At 39.2% G+C, this 18,795-nt stretch overlaps 1 protein-coding gene across 3 annotated transcripts in view; it reads left to right on the forward strand.

Annotated features, from left to right (window-relative positions):
- LOC127933154 (ryanodine receptor 3) overlaps positions 1-18,795 on the forward strand; it is a 112,757-nt gene that overhangs the window by 80,821 nt on the left and 13,141 nt on the right. For 2 of the 3 annotated variants that reach the window (XM_052529910.1, XM_052529911.1), the window contains 18 exons: positions 511-681; positions 774-833; positions 3,451-3,585; positions 4,261-4,373; positions 5,568-5,664; positions 7,207-7,310; positions 11,564-11,615; positions 11,883-11,936; positions 12,036-12,135; positions 12,219-12,298; positions 12,381-12,457; positions 13,131-13,204; positions 14,166-14,183; positions 15,518-15,598; positions 15,681-15,769; positions 17,488-17,616; positions 17,718-17,822; positions 18,060-18,141. In XM_052529910.1, coding sequence (XP_052385870.1) covers positions 511-681; positions 774-833; positions 3,451-3,585; positions 4,261-4,373; positions 5,568-5,664; positions 7,207-7,310; positions 11,564-11,615; positions 11,883-11,936; positions 12,036-12,135; positions 12,219-12,298; positions 12,381-12,457; positions 13,131-13,204; positions 14,166-14,183; positions 15,518-15,598; positions 15,681-15,769; positions 17,488-17,616; positions 17,718-17,822; positions 18,060-18,141 — 1,621 coding nt within the window. The remainder of the gene's footprint in view (positions 1-510; positions 682-773; positions 834-3,450; positions 3,586-4,260; positions 4,374-5,567; positions 5,665-7,206; positions 7,311-11,563; positions 11,616-11,882; positions 11,937-12,035; positions 12,136-12,218; positions 12,299-12,380; positions 12,458-13,130; positions 13,205-14,165; positions 14,184-15,517; positions 15,599-15,680; positions 15,770-17,487; positions 17,617-17,717; positions 17,823-18,059; positions 18,142-18,795) is intronic. The other variant, XM_052529912.1, reaches the window with a different exon arrangement.

The following is an 18,795-nucleotide window of genomic DNA, read 5'->3' on the forward strand; positions in this document are numbered from 1 at the left end:
GCAACAAAATCACTTTAAATTTTTTTTGTGTGTGTGAGTGTTTGTATCAGTTAGCAGGCAAGGCATTTTTTTATTTAGTAATAGTTTAGTATGGTTTATTTTACCTTTATTTTTGTATTTTTGACAAACAGCAGTGGTTTGAGATTGATGTGGTTTAATGTGATGATGGTGATTGTGAGGGTAGATGATGCAGTGGTTAAAGTCTGTCGTGTGTGTGTGTGTGTGTGTGTGTGTAGTATCTTGTGTCAGTAGTGTATCTCATGTCAGATTTGGTTGTTTGCTGGTGTGTTTGTGTTGTTTGTCGGTTCTTCTGGTTCTGTGTGTCGTGTCTAGGCATTTCTTTTTTTAAATATTTTTTTAGTTTGTGAATAATCATCACATAGTGGAAGCTTTTGTGCAGATGTCTTTGATTTCTGATGAGAATTGTTTGTTCCTCAGACCAGTATTAGATGTTTTTGTATTTATCGCCATGTGTGTGTGTGCGTGTGTATGTGTGTGTGTGTGTGTCAGGCTGGTGGTCAGGATCAGGAGCGGAAGCATAAGAAGCGCCGTGGAGACTTTTACTCCGTCCAGACGTCTCTGATCGTGGCGGCGCTGAAGAAGATGCTTCCCATCGGTCTGAACATGTGCACGCCGGGAGACCAGGAGCTCATCCTGCTGGCTAAGACACGATACGGCCTGGTACAGGGGTCACGGGGGGCAGGGGTCAATGGTCAATGGTCACCGCTGTGTGTGTGTGTGTGTGAGATTTAATGGTTTTGTTTGGATTGTAGAAGGACACAGATGAAGAGGTGAAGGAGCACATCAGACAGAACCTGCACCTGCAGGAGAAGGTCAGTCCTAAACACATACTCACACACACAGGCTCACTCACACTCACTCACTCTCTCACTTACTCACACTCACTCACTCACACTCACTCACCATCACTCACTCACTCTCCCACTCTCTGACTCACACTCACTCACTCACTCACTCACTCATACTCACTTGTTCACACTCAAATCCACTCACTCACTCACACACACACACTCACTCTCTCACCCACTCACTTACACTCAATCACTCACACTCACTCACTCACTCTCTCACTCCCACTCAAAATCACTCTCACTCACTCTCTCACACTCACTTACACTCAATCTCACTCACTCTCACTCACCCACTGTCACACTCACTCATTCTCCTCCCAGTCACTCCCACTCACTCACTCTCTCACTCACTCTCCCACTCTCTGACTCACACTCACTCTCTGACTCCCACTCACTCACTCTCTCACTCACTCTCCCACTCTCTGACTCACACTCACTCACTCACTCCCACTCACTCACTCCCTCACTCACACTCACTCACTCTCCCACTCTCTGACTCACACTCACTTACTCACTCACTCATACTCACTTGCTCACACTCACACCCACTCACTCACACTCACTCATTCATACTCTCTCACACTCACTCTCCCACTCATTTACACTAACTCACTCACACTCACTAACCATCACTTACTCACTCTCCCACTCTCTGACTCACACTCACTCACTCACTCACTCTCTCATTTTCACTCAGAATCACTCTCACTCACTCTCTCACACTCACTTACACTCAATCTCACTCACTCTCACTCACCCACTGTCACACTCACTCATTCTCCTCCCAGTCACTCCCACTCACTCACTCACTCACACTCACTCACTCTCCCACTCTCTGACTCACACTCACTTACTCACTCACTCATACTCACTTGCTCACACTCACACCCACTCACTCACACTCACTCATTCATACTCTCTCACACTCACTCTCCCACTCATTTACACTAACTCACTCACACTCACTAACCATCACTTACTCACTCTCCCACTCTCTGACTCACACTCACTCACTCACTCACTCTCTCATTTTCACTCAGAATCACTCTCACTCACTCTCTCACACTCACTTACACTCAATCTCACTCACTCTCACTCACCCACTGTCACACTCACTCATTCTCCTCCCAGTCACTCCCACTCACTCACTCACTCTCCCACTCTCCCACTCTCTGACTCACACTCACTCACTCACTCCCACTCACTCACTCTCTCACTCACTCTCCCACTCTCTGACTCACACTCACTCACTCACTCCCACTCACTCACTCCCTCACTCACACTCACTCACTCTCCCACTCTCTGACTCACACTCACTTACTCACTCACTCATACTCACTTGCTCACACTCACACCCACTCACTCACACTCACTCATTCATACTCTCTCACACTCACTCTCCCACTCATTTACACTAACTCACTCACACTCACTAACCATCACTTACTCACTCTCCCACTCTCTGACTCACACTCACTCACTCACTCACTCTCTCATTTTCACTCACAATCACTCTCACTCACTCTCTCACACTCACTTACACTCAATCTCACTCACTCTCACTCACCCACTGTCACACTCACTCATTCTCCTCCCAGTCACTCCCACTCACTCACTCACTCTCACTCACTCACTCTCCCACTCTCTGACTCACCCTCACTCACTCTCTCACCCACTCACTTACACTCACTCACACTCACTCTCTCACTCCCACTCACTCATTCACTCACATTGACTTACACTCACTAACTCACTCTCTCACTCCCATTCACTCACACTCACTCACTCACTTCTCACTCACAATCACTCTCACTCACTCTCTCACTCCGTCTCACTCACTCACTCCCTCACTCACACTCACTCACACTCAATCTCACTCACTTTCACTCACTCTCACTCACTTCTCACTCACAATCACTCTCACTCACTCACTCTCTCACTCCCTCTCACTCACTCACTCCCTCACTCACACGCACCCCTTTTTTACTCACTCACTCTCATTCACTCACTCTCACACACACTCACTCACTCACTCACACTGACTCCCACTCACTCTCTCACTCCCTCTCACTCACTCACTCCCTCACTCACACTCACTCACTCTCACTCACTCACACTCACTCACTCTCCCACTCTCTGACTCACACTCACTCACTCTCTCACCCACTCACTTACACTCACTCACACTCACTCTCTCACTCCAACTCACTCAATCACTCAAATTGACTTACACTCACTCATTCACTCTCTCACTCCCATTCACTCACACTCACTCACTCACTCACTTCTCACTCACACTCACTCACTCCCACTCACTCACTCTCACTCACATGCACCCCTTTATTACTCACTCACTCTCATTCACTCACTCTCACACACACTCACTCACTCACTCACACTGACTCCCACTCACACTCACTCACTCACTCACTCACTCACTCACTCACACACTCTCTCAACTCCCACTCACTCACTCACACTGACTCACACTCACTCACTCACTCACTCACTCACTCACACACACTCACTCTCACTCGTCAGCTGTCACTACAGATTGATTCTCTCTGTTCACACGCAGTCAGCGGATCCGGCTGTTCAGTGGCAGCTCAACCTCTATAAGGATGTGAAGGTGAAGACAGATGACACTCTGGATCCGGAGCGGAGCATTGGGAGAATCCAGAGCATCTCAGCCGCTGTATTCCACCTTGAGCAGGTCATGTCACTCAAAGTTAATCGCGTGTCATTCTGTCATTTCTACAGCAGCTGCACCATGTCATACAAATATACAGATTCATATCATTTGAATACTCTATGTTTAGATCTTTATCAGTCGAACCCTTCGATCTCAGTTATCACCCTGAGAGTTATTACTCAGTTAATATTGCAATAATTTAACAAAATGTTCATGTTCACAGTTCTGATGTCTTTAAATGGTCACCTGACATGCAACTAAACATATTAAATATTAAAAAGCTGTGAATATGTAAAAAAAATAAAATAATAAGAAATAAATAAATGGTTTTATCTTAAATTTTTCATTTAAGTATTATTATATTATTCATTTATATATTTTCATTCATTTTTATTTAATTGTTTTTATTTAAAAATTCCTCATTTTAATTTTAGAATGTTAATAAATTATTATTTTTTTATTTAAAAATATACATTTTTTTTTGATATTTATTTAATATATTAATAGTACAGCTCAAAACAGTTAATAGATTTGCATTTCCTGCATGAAATAAATATGCCTAGATTGTAGTGAAAAGACTTGTAATCAGGTTAAGTTAAAAATAAATTTTCCAACCTTATACTTCAAAAATAAAAAAGATTAGAAGTGTTCATCAAACACTCATGTCTGTCTGTCTCTGTCTCTGGCTGTGTTCAGGTTGAGCAGCCGTTGCGCTCTAAGAAGTGTGTTTGGCAGAAGTTGTTGTCTAAGCAGCGGAAGCGAGCCGTTGTGGCGTGTTTCAGAATGGCTCCGCTCTACAACCTGCCCAGGTAACACATCTGGAACAGTCTGGCTGTCATCATGACATTTGATTCAGATCGGTCAGTACTTTAAGACCCTAACCATGAGCAGAGGCTGAACTCCAAATGTATGTGATATATATATACATCACTTTTCTTTTTTGTGCATTTTTATATATTTATTTGTTTCTGTGTGTGCATTTATATACAATTAAATTTATTATTTTATATTTAAATTGTTAAAAAATAAGAAAAGATATCATTAAAAAAGTATTTATTTATTTATTTTTGTAGATGCACATACTTTTATGTATGTATATATATATATATATATATATATATATATATATATATATATATGTATATGTTTGTCTGTATGTGCATGCATATATGATTAATGTATTTTTTATATTTAAGTTGTTAAAAATAAAAAAGCTATTGTTAAAAATAAAAAATATATTTATTATTTGTTTGATTGTTTTTTTGTAGATGCATGCACTTTTTTGTGTGCATTTTTTTTATATTTGTGTCAGTATGTGCATGCATATTACAGTTGCTAAAAATAAAAAAAAATATTGTTTTAAAATGCATTTATTTGTTTGTTTTGTTTTTTTGTAGATGCACACTTTTATTTTTTGTGTATTTTTATATAGTATGTATATGTGCATGCAAATATAATTTACTTTAATATTTTTTATTTATATTTGAATTGTTAAAATAAATAAAAATGTTTAACATTTTTCTTTTATCTCATATGGTCAGGCAGTTTAATGTGCTCAGTAACTCTACACTGAAAAACGTCATGATTTTTTCCTAATAAGCGCGTGCAGTAATCTCATACTGATTTCAGATCAGTAGTTTGATTTGTAGGATGTGCTGTTATTTCTTCTCTCTTGTTTCCTTTCCTCATCACATCCCTGTTCTCAGGCACACAATTAATAATTACTTCCTGAATTCGTACTGTCACTTTTGGCTGGGCAGAATTCAGGCGAGTTCTTACCGTGACGGTCTGCTGGCTGTGCTGACGGTAACGTAACGCTCAGAGAACGCTCGCTTTGCTCTCTCAACCTCGCCTCCCTGAGCCATGGTTTGGATGAGCAGTCAGATGAACCCTAACTAACTAACTAACTCACTAACTAACGGACTCACTAACCCTCCAGCACTTCCTGTTTCCCAGGCTGCTCCCTGCTAACCGTGTCTGCTCTCTCCCGTCTCCCGTCTCAGGCATCGCTCTATTAACCTGTTCCTCACGGGCTACCAGCGGCTCTGGATCGAGGCAGAGATGTACTCGTTTGAGGAGAAGCTAGTGCAGGATCTGGCAGTAAGTAATGATCTGGTCTGAGGTGACCGCTGGTCTCCACACCGGACCGTGTGAAGCCAAACGCCAGTTTCCTGTCTGTAGCTCTGAGCGCAGCTACTGCTGAAAGACAAGACGACGCAATAAACTCAAAAGATGAATCAATAAAGTAGATATGCGCTGATGACAGGAAATCATTAATCTGTTTTGATTCTTTTATTTTACATTTAATTATTAGTAGCTCAAAATCAGTGTAAAACTTAAATACATAAAAATGTTTTTTTAAGTGTTTTAATTTTTTATTAGTTTTTATTTTTAATTTATTTTTGTCAGGTCAGTGTATCATCCAGGTATTTGAAGCAGTGTTTTTTGTTTTATTTTTTTATTATTTGTATACAGTATATGAAGTATTATAGCATCTTTTTATATTGTTGGCAGTTGGATTTTATTTTAAGTATTAGTAATTTTAAGTGCTTTTGCCATTTTTGTTTAATTCGCATTTAAATCTAACTTAATTTCCATCTAATTTTTATATTTTTATAGTTAGTGTGAACACACTGGTCACACTTGCTATACTCCAAAATGGCATAGAATTAATGAAATGGTCTATCCATAAATGCTCCAGAGTTAACCTTTTCCTGTTCAGGTCTTTATTTCCTGCACTAATGCATGCTGGTTCTGCTCAGTGCATTAATGCTTTACCTGCTGAAAGCAGCTCAACTCATCTCTAACTCTCAGTGCATGAAGGACTGAACCGTAGAGATGCATGACTGTCATTTCACAACCTTCAGCTGAACCCTTTTGACCCAGAACATTGACTTGAAGTCCCTCTGAGATTTTTAACAAGACATTATTTGCATGTTTAAGGTCTTAATGGTCGGATAACATGCAAATACAATTTCTTCATTTTTTGATAGGTGTTTTATTTGAACTGTTTTGATTGAAACAATCAAAATAAAACACTTGATAATAATTAAATATAAACGTACATTTAAATATATATATATATATATATATATATATATATATATATATATATATATATACATTTACGTTTATATTTAATTATTATCAAGTGTTTTATATTGATTATTTAGATTTATTTTGACTAATAATTAATTAATAAAAACGTTTAAAATAAAATAAAAAATATATATATTATATTTTATATTTTATAATATATATATATATATATATATATATATATTTTTTTTTTTTTAACGTATTTATTAATAAATTAATTAGTTTTCATCAACTCACAAACCCCAGTTTATGTAGTATTTTAATTGTACATTTTTAATAATTAATTATTAGTTTTCATGAGCTCCCAAACCCCAGTCTATGGTATGATGCTGTTGGAGTACCATGTAATTATATCAGAGTACTATGGTAACACAGTGATACAGTGATCGTCACTCATACAGGCTGAGATGAGTGGATTCACTGACGGCTGATCTGTGAGAGACAAGTGAGATGTGCTGATAGACCATCACTGTGTTAATGTAGCTGATCTTAAACATGATTGAAGTTTCTCATGTGTGTGTGTGTGTGTGTGTGTGTGTGTAGAAGACGAAGACTGATGAAGAGGAGGAGGAGATCACAGACACTCAGCCAGACCCTCTTCATCAACTCATCCTGCACTTCAGTCACAACGCACTGACAGAACGCAGGTGAACACACTCACTCTCTCACACACACACACTCACACACTCACACACACTCACACACTCACACACACACACACACACACACACTCTCACACACACACACACACACACACACACACACACACACACTCTCATTGACAAATTGCAGGTGAACACACACACACTCAGGGCTGGTGCTACCTAGAGGCAGAGCAGGCAATTGACTAGAACCTCTGGATTCTCCCCCATACGCTTATACTGCAAAAATACAAAAAAAATAATAATTTAATACAAATGTTAAACTGATTAAAAGTGATACTAAATACTGATATTGTTAAAAAAGATTTCAATTTTTTTTTTTATTTTTAATAATAATAAAAATCCTGAAAAAAGTACCACAGGTTATAAAATAAATAAATACACATTAACACGCTCACTAGCACTAATGCACACTCACGTTCACACACTTGCACTAATGCACACTCACTCATGCTCACATATTCACTCTAACTGCACGCCAACACACACAAACTCTCATGCTCACACACTAACATTCTTGCTCACTCGCAATAATCCACACTCGCTTACTTACACTGGCGCTCACAAACAAACACTCTCTCAATCTCTCACACTAACCCTAACATACACTATCACTTAAGCTCACACACTCACTCGCACTAATGTACACTCACTCTAACTCTCACTCATGCTCACACACTAACATTCTTGCTCACTCGCACTAATGCACACTCACTCGCACTAATGCACACTCACTCGTACTAATGCACACTCACTCTAACACTCACTCATGCTCACACATACACTTTTACTAATGCACACTCACACTCTTAACACTCACGCTCGCACACTTACTCTCACTCATGCTCACACACTAACATTCTTGCTCACTCGCACTAATGTACACTCACTCGTACTAATGCACACTCACACTAACACTCACTCATGCTCACACATTCACTTTTACTTATGCACACTCTAACACTCACGCTAACACACTAACACTTACACTCACTCGTACTAATGCACACTAACACTCACTGGCACTAATGTAAACTCACCCACTAACTGATGCTAACAAACAATCACTCCAGTTCTCACACTGACACTCACGATCACAGACTACACGCACTAATATCATGCTCACACACTCACTTACACTAATGCAAACTCATTCACGCTCACACACTCGCACTAATTCACGTTCACACACTAACACTCACTCATGTTCACACACTCAAGCTCACTTTTACTAATACATGCTCAACCACTAACTCTCCCACACTAACACTCGCACTAATGCACGCTCACACTCTAACACACACTCACGGTCACACACTAACACTCACGCTCACTCGCACTCTCACGCTCACTCACACTAATGCACGCTCACACTCTAACACACACACTAACACCCATGCTCACTCGCACTTTCACGCTGACTCACACTAATGCACGCTCACACTCTAACACACACACTAACACCCATGCTCACTCGCACTTTCACGCTGACTCACACTAATGCACGCTCACACTATAACACTCACACACTAACACTCACGCTCACTCGCACTCTCAAGTTCACTCACACGAATGCATGCTCACACTCTAACACTCACTCGCACTAATGCACACTCACACTCTAACACACACACTAACACACGCTCACTCACACTAATGCACACTCACACTCAAACACACACGCTCACTCACACTAATGCACGCTCACACTCTAACACTCACACACTAACTCTCATGCTCACTCACACTCACTCACACTAATGCATGCTCACACTCTAACACTCACGCTCACTCGCACTCACGCTCACTCACACTAATGCACACTCACACTCTAACACACACTCTAACACTCACTCGCACTACTACACGCTCACACTCTAACACACACTTACGCCCACTCACACTCTCATGCTCACTCACACTAATGCACGCTCACACTCTAACACTCACACAATAACACTCACTCCCACTAATGCACGCTCACACTCTAACACACACATTAACACTCACGCTCACTCGCACACTCTCACGCTCACTGACACTAATGCACGCTCACACTCGACACACACACTAACACTCACGCTCACTCAGACTGATGCACACTCACATTCTAACACGCACATTAACCCTCACGCTCACTCGCACTCTCACGCTCACTCACACTAATGCACACTCACACTCTAACACTCACACACTAACTCTCATGCTCACTCACACTCTCACACTCACTCACACTAATGCACGCTCGCACTCTAACACTCACACACTAACTCACTCGCACTCTCACGCTCACTCACACTAATGCACACTCACACTCTAACACACACACACTAACACTCACTCACACTCTCACGCTCACTCACAAGCCCCTTTCACACATATTGCACGTCGGACCCGCAATATTTCCGGAACATTGTCGGGTCTCCTTCTGTGTGAAAGCAACCACGTCCCGGGATTGATTACCGAACCCGGGTCGGGGACCTAGTAACATTGCGGGGTTCAACCCGGGACGAGCACTGTGTGAACAAAAGCCAGATCTAATTACGTGTCTAAGTGATGACGCGCGTTATCGCGCGACTCTTTTACCGGCTGTTTTGAAGCAAGATCAACGTTCACGACGAAAACATATGTGCAAACTGTAATGAAGCAGAGATCAGTTAGTTCCTCACTTTCCGCGCTGACGCCGAGATCGTTTGCTTGCTTCAGTGAAAGTATAATGTGCCTAGCGTTGTCGACTCGTACATTACACGTCACACGCTGATGTCACGTGTCGTTACGGGATCTTCAAGGGTTGTGTGTGAAAGCACGCATATATCCCGGGTCATCACTGGCAGTGTGAAAGTGCCAAATCTAGTGACCAGGGAACAATTGCAGGAACACTTTACCCCTGTATTTGCCGGAATGGCAGTGTGAAAGGGGCTACACTAATACACTCACACTCTAACACACACACTAACACTCACGCTCACTCGCACTCTCACGCTCACTCACACTAATGCACGCTCACACTCTAACACTCATACACTAACACTCACGCTCACGCGCACTCTCACTCACACTAATGCACGCTCACACTAACACACACACTAACACTCACTTGCACTCTCACTCACACTAATGCACGCTCACACTCTAACACACACACTAACCCTCACGCTCACTCGCACTCTCACTTACACTAATGCACGCTCACACTAACACACACACTAACACTCACACTCACTTGCACTCTCACTCACACTAATGCACGCTCACACTCTAACACTCACACACTAATGCACGCTCACACTAACACACACACTAACACTCACACTCACTTGCACTCTCACTCACACTAATGCACGCTCACACTCTAACACTAACACTCACGCTCACTCGCACTAATGCACGCTCACACTCTAACACTCATACACTAACACTCACGCTCACGCGCACTCTCACTCACACTAATGCACGCTCACACTAACACACACTAACACTCACTTGCACTCTCACTCACACTAATGCACGCTCACACTCTAACACACACACTAACCCTCACGCTCACTCGCACTCTCACTTACACTAATGCACGCTCACACTAACACACACACTAACACTCACACTCACTTGCACTCTCACTCACACTAATGCACGCTCACACTCTAACACTCACACACTAATGCACGCTCACACTAACACACACACTAACACTCACACTCACTTGCACTCTCACTCACACTAATGCACGCTCACACTCTAACACTAACACTCACGCTCACTCGCACGCTCACTCACACTAATGCACGCTCACACTCTAACACTCATACACTAACACTCACGCTCACGCGCACTCTCACTCACACTAATGCACGCTCACACTCTAACACACACACTAACCCTCACGCTCACTTGCACTCTCACTTACACTAATGCACGCTCACACTAACACACACACTAACACTCACACTCACTTGCACTCTCACTCACACTAATGCACGCTCACACTAACACTCACGCTCACTCGCACGCTCACTCACACTAATGCACGCTCACACTCTAACACTCACACACTAATGCACGCTCACACTAACACACACACTAACACACACGCTCACTCGCACTCTCACTCACACTAATGCACGCTCACACTCTAACACTCACACACTAACACTCACTTGCACTAATGCATGCTCTGGGATGATGGAATGATGGAATGATCTGTTTGATGTGTTATATGGAGTGTGATCTGGTTTCAGCTCACTAGAAGAGGATCAGCTGTACATCGCATACGCAGACATGATGGCTAAGGTCGGTGTGTGTGTGTTATGAAATCATCAGATTATCAATCTGTCCCGCTTACTCTATGATCAAATTAATCAAATCATAGACAATGCTATTCATATACATAACTTAATATGTAATGTAATATATATATATATAATAATATATAATGAATATACATTAAAATCAGTTAATATTTATAGAATAGTACACAACTTATTTACATCAACACTTTTTGTGTTTACGTGTGGTGAACGCATGTAATTGTGGTGTGACGGTGTTCTTCATCTGTAGAGCTGTGCTGAAAATGAGGAAGAGGATGAGGAAGGAAAAGAAAAAACATTTGAGGTGTGCAGAGAATACATATGACACTTAGATCAGACAAACATGGAGACCTTCAGAACCTGATGTGTGTGTGTGTGTGTGTGTGTGTGTGTGAGAGATCAGGAGAAGGAGATGGAGAAGCAGAAGACTCTGTACCAACAGGCCCGACTCCATGACAGAGGAGCAGCAGAGATGGTCTTACAGATGATCAGCGCTAGTAAAGGTACACACACACACACACACACACACACACACACGGACTCTGAGGGGTCATCATCACTGAGTGTGTGTTTGATCGTGGTTCAGGTCATTTGGGTCCAATGGTCACGTTCACGCTGAAGCTCGGCATCTCCATTCTCAACGGTGGAAACATCACAGTCCAGCAGGTGCGTCATCATGAACACATTTATCCAGGTCCTGTTTCACTCACAATCTCATGAGTGATTTACAATCATTTCTACGGCACAGAAAATGCTGGACTATTTGAAGGAGAAGCGAGATGTGGGTTTCTTCAAGAGTCTGTCAGGACTGATGCAGTCGTGCAGGTGATAACTCACTGAATGAGTTTATATTTTATTTGGATTGTTTTTATTTAAAAATATATATTTTTATTTTATTTGTATCATTTTAATTGTTAAATTAAATATTGTACGGTTGTAAGATTTAATGAATTGTTTTATTTGGATTGTTTTATTTTAAAATATTTATTTTTATTTAACATTTTTATTTAAGTATTTTTTTATTATTTTAATTGTAAAATTATATATTGTAAATTTGTATGTGATTTGATTATTTTTTTTATTAATTTTTTATTAAAAAATTATTTATTTTAATCTTTTTTTAAAGTTTTTATTTTGTGATTATTTTCATAAAAACATTACTTATGTGTTTTATTTTGATCATTGAAAATTTTATTTATTAAATATCGTAAGGTTGTATGATTTGATGGATTGTTTTATTTGGAATTGTTTTTATTTTAAAACTTTTTTTATTGTATTTTATTTCCTTATTAGGATTTTTTTTATTTCAACTATTTAAATGATTCAAATATATATTTTAATTGTTAAATACATTATTATTTATAATAATCATTATTATTTATTATTATTTTATTCGAGTGGTTTTTGTTTAAAAATTATTTCCCGGTAGATTTCAGATGCTGTATGCATTTAATAGATGCTTTTATCCAGAGTGACTTACAGAAGTCTGTGTGTGCAGTGTTCTGGATCTGAACGCGTTCGAGCGTCAGAATAAGGCCGAGGGTTTGGGGATGGTGACTGAGGAAGGCTCCAGTAAGTCTCTCACACACACACACATTCATATGATCTGATGAGAGCGAGAGAAACTCATTCTGCACTGTGATCAGCACTAATGCACTAAACAACATGCACTTTTATTAAAACCTTTATTCATCAAGGATGCAAGATCAAAAGTGAGAGTAAAGACATTTCTAACGTTACAGTAGATTTCTGTTTTTAAATAAATGCTGTTCTGTTTAACTTTCTATTCATCTGTGAATCCTGAAAAATCAAATGTATCACAGTTTCCACAAAAATATTAATGTGTTCAACACTGATAATAATCAGAAATGTTTCTTGAGCAATAAATCATCATATTATTCTGATTTCTGAAGATCATGTGACACTGAAGACTGGAGGAATGATGCTGGAAATACAGCGGAGCATCACAGAAATAAATTACACTTTAACACAGATTCACACAGAAAACAGATGATTTAGATCAGAATAATATTTCACTATTTTTACTGTATTTTGATCAGATAAAATGCTGTTAGATATAGAAACAATTTTCATATTTGAAGGTTACATATACTTTTTATAGCAATAGAATTAAATGATGCATAATTCATAACCAAACCCCAATCCTAAGACTATAGTAAGTACATGTTGTTAATTAATATTACTCTTATTGTATAATCACACTGTAACAAGGACTCCTTCAAAAACGCTCCTGGTGCAGTATTACGTCACACACACGCTTTGAGTTTTCACTCTTCGCTCTGTATCTGTTGTTCTAGAGTCTCACGCTGTGCACACAGTACTATCTCTGTATAGTTTGTTTTGAATGACTGACGTTCACGTTCGGCTCATGATTCAGACGGAAGTGATGGTGATGTTTCAGTGTCAGTATCTCTGGTTCTTCTGGAAGTTTCCGTCTCTTCTCCTTTTCTTATGTCTGCTGTTTTTCTATGTTGATTTCTTTCTTCTTGTCATCTTTTGTCATCGGTGGCAGTCAACGTGAGGGAGCGCGGTAAATACACGCTTCAGATTCTCCTGTCTGTCCGTCTGTCCGTCCGTCTGTCTGAATGCAGTGCATGTGTCATGTGACAGGAAGTGAACCCCACTGACGTCTGCTGGTCCCTGCTTTCTGTCCGTTTCTCTCTCTCTCTATTTCTCGCTCATCTTCCTGTCCTTAATAAGTGCTTTCTGTGCAAATGATGCTAAATTCACACAACTAACGAATCAAACCCTTCAATGTTTCGCTGATTTTGTTCTAGATCAGAGTAGACGACAAGCTAATTATGAAAAAAAAACTAAAAATGAATAATTAAAATAAATAATTTTCAAATAAATAATTAAAATAAACTGCCAACTAATTAAGTTAAATTAATATTAATATTTTTTAAATAGGAAATAAACAATCAAACACTTACCAATAAGTAGTAAAATGTCGAAATTAAAAGTAATAGTTTAAAAATAAAAACGGTGAAAATAAAAACACCTACTAATGATTAAACAGAAATGTTAAATTAAAATGAATAATTTTAAAATAAAGGAAATCGCAATAAAACACGTACCAATTAATTAAAAATATCCATAAAAATGATAGCAAAAAGCAATCAAAATAAAACACCTACTAATTAAAAAATGTCAATTTAAATGGGTCATTTAAAAATAAAAAAATCTTGATAAAATACCCAATAATAATTAAAAAAGACAAATGAAAATACATTTTTTTAATTAAAACTATCCAAATAAAACAGCTAATAATAATAAAAAATAATAAAAAATAAAAAATCTTAATTAAATAATAAAAAACACCTAATAATAATTAAATAAAAAATTTAATTAAAATGATTCATTTTAATTTGATATATTATTGAATTATTAGTAGGTGTTTATTTTTTAATTTTTAAATGAACACTTTTATAATAAAATGTAAACTAAAGATTCAATCTTTTATTTGTCTACTTGTTTGTGATGTGACCATTAACTGGCATCAGAAAACCATAATTGTTAATATGCTTAAAAGGTAAGTTCTTAAACAAAAATGGATCTTATAAATCACCAATCATGAACACATAGTTTATATTTAGATATATGTATTGTAAGAAGATCCTTATTTACAGTCTGTGTTCTTCTGCTTGAGCTCAATGTGATGTAGTCAAATACTGATGGAGAACGTGATCAGACAACCTCCTCAAATAAGATGTCAGGTGGATCAGAGCATGTCACGGTAGAAGAGTTAATTAACCCATTAACACTGAATGCTGATGAACGGCCAGCTGACAGAAGCTCTGTGGAAGTGTGGATCTGTTAAAGCAGATCTTTGAAGGAATCTGAAGTGTCTCTGTTTCCCTGAAGGCTCTAAAGTTCTTCAGAATGACGAGTTCACCAGAGATCTGTTCAGGTTCCTGCAGCTCCTGTGTGAGGGACACAATAACGGTAAGAAATCTGAATAACAGATCATCTGAAACACACAAACGTGTGTGAGCTTCTGCTCAAGTGACGCTTGAGTGTGTTTCAGACTTCCAGAACTTTCTCAGGACGCAGACAGGAAACACGACCACAGTCAATATAATCATCAGCACAGTGGACTATCTGCTCAGACTGCAGGTACACACACACACACACACACACACACACACACACACACACCTGTCTGTATCTCTCTCTCTTTCTCTCCCTCCTTGTCACACACACACAACTCAAAACACCATAACCACATTTCATCACCCAGGTAACCCCTCAAAGCACATTAACCACATAACAACACCATAGTAACCAGTCCAAACAATGTAACCAAATAGCAACAACTTAGTAATCCCTCAATACGCTGTAACCACATAGCAACGCCCCAGTAACCACTCAAAACACTGTAACCATTTGAAACAACATAACTGCATGACAACGACCTAGTAACTACTAAAAACACCATAACTGCTTAGCAACACCCTAGTAACCATTCAAAACATCGTAGCCACATAGCAACACCCTAGTAACCATTTGAAACAGCATAGCAACACCCTAGTAACCACTCAAAACACTGTAACCATTTGAAACAACATAACTGCATGACAACGACCTAGTAACTACTAAAAACACCATAACTGCTTAGCAACACCCTAGTAACCACTCAAAACATCGTAGCCACATAGCAACACCCTAGTAACCATTTGAAACAGCATAGCAACACCCTAGTAACCACTCAAAACACTCTTACCATTTGAAACAACAAAACTGCATGACAACGACCTATAAACTACAGAAAACACCATAACAGCTTAGCAACGCCCTAGTAACCACTCAAAACTTTGTAGCCACATAGCAACACCCTAGTAACCATTTGAAACAGCATAGCAACACCCTAGTAACCACTCAAAATACTGTAACCAATTGAAACAACATAACTGCATGACAACACCCTAGTAACCACTCAAAGCATCGTAAACACATAGCAACGCACTAGTAACCACTCTAAAAAACAAAGCAACACCCTAGTTACCACTCAAAACACTTTAACCACTTGAAACAACATAACTGCATAACAATGCCCTAGTAACGACTGAAAACACCATAATTGTATAGCAACACCCTAGTAACCACTCAAAACATCATAGCCACATAGCAATGCCCTAGTAACCATTTGAAACAGCATAGCAACACCCTAGTAACCACTCAAAACATTGTAACCATTTGAAACAACATAACTGCATGACAACACCCTAGTAACTACTGAAAACACCATAACTGCATAGCAACTCCCTAGTAACCACTTAAAGCATTGTAACCACATAGCAACACCCTAGTAACCATTTGAAACAACATAGCAACACACTAGTAACGACTCAAAACACTGTAACCACATACCAACACTTTAGGAACCACTCGATAATAACTGCATAACAATGCCCTAGTAACTACTGAAAACACAATAACTGCATAGCAACACCTTAGTAACCACTCAAATCATCGTAGCCACATAGCAACGCCCTAGTAACCATTTGAAACAGCATAGCAACACCTTAGTACCAATCAAAACACTTTAACTATTTGAAACAACATAACTACTTGACAACACCCTAGTAACTACTGAAAACACCATAACTGCATAGCAACTCCCTAGTAACCATTTGAAACAACATAGCAACACACTAGTAACCACTCAAAACACTGTAACCACATACCAACACTTTAGTAACCACTGGATAACAACTGCATAACAATGCCCTAGTAACTACTAAAAACACCATAACTGCATAGCATGTTAATGTTGTTCTGTATTATTAATCTTGTACTCTGGGTAAACACTGATGTTGTTCTGAGTTTTGCAGGAGTCAATCAGTGATTTTTACTGGTATTACTCTGGTAAAGACGTGATGGACGAGGCAGGTCAGCGGAATTTCTCCAAAGCTCTCGCTGTAGCCAAACAGATCTTCAACTCACTCACTGAATACATACAGGTAATGTGAAGATGTTAATCATTTCATATTGTCATAATGAATATTAACCTGAGAACAGTCATATGAAGTCCTTCTGTCTTCATTGCATGTGTCTCATTCAGGGTCCGTGTATCGGGAACCAGCAGAGTTTGGCTCACAGCAGACTTTGGGACGCCGTCGTCGGATTTCTGCACGTCTTCGCCAACATGCAGATGAAGCTGTCACAGGTGCATTATTCTTTCTTACTTCCGTCAGTGTCGATCTGTAGTAGCGTCTGCGAACACTAGATGTCTCAGCTGCAGCTGTTGGAGTCCCATCACTGATGCTGAGATGAGGTCGAGACCTTGAGCTGGTGGTGTTTGATGGTGCATTAGCAGATTAAAGATGATCCAGACCATCACAGCGACTCTCTGAGGCTCCATCCCTTCCTCACGCTAATGAACTTGTCTCTTGATTCCTCACAGGACTCCAGTCAGATCGAGCTGCTGAAGGAGCTGATGGATCTGCAGAAGGACATGATAGTCATGATGCTGTCACTGCTGGAAGGTTCTGCTGCGCAAACATTCATTTTGTTAATTTAGTCTTCCTGTTTAGTTTCATAATCGTTTAGAAATCATATTTAGTCAAGATTTAGCCACATTTGAGTCATGCTGCATAACAGTTAAACTGATAATTAAAACCCAAATTATAATTGCAATTGATTATGATTGTTGTCATCTGACAGAAGTCAATAGTATCATAATTCAGATTAATTCGATTCAAGGTTGATTAAATCTTGATTGTTTTGTCTTTTTTATATGTCTATAGTTTTTATTAATTCTATTTCAGTTTTAGTTATGTTAGTTAAACTAAATGAAAATAAGAAACATTGCATCGGCAACTTGTTTCAAATTAAAAAAAATTAGTGTTTCTTTTATTTCATATATAAAAAAATAATCTTATAGAATAGCATTTTCACCAATAAGCACAAATGAAGAAATTGGTGACTCACACACATGCTTTGTTACGGACTCTTTATATAAAAGATTTTTTTGTCAAAAAAAGTCTTAAAGAAATATTTTTCTCCATAGTTAACAAAAATAAAAGGAACAGTTCACCATAACAAGTCTGTCGTTTACTCTGCCTCAGATTGCTCCAAACCTGCTGAACACAAAAGAAGATATTTTGAAGAATGTTGGTAACCAAACAGTTGTCGGTAGT

Source organism: Carassius gibelio, chromosome A17 (assembly GCF_023724105.1).
Source record: "Carassius gibelio isolate Cgi1373 ecotype wild population from Czech Republic chromosome A17, carGib1.2-hapl.c, whole genome shotgun sequence".
Classification (NCBI taxonomy): domain Eukaryota; kingdom Metazoa; phylum Chordata; class Actinopteri; order Cypriniformes; family Cyprinidae; genus Carassius; species Carassius gibelio.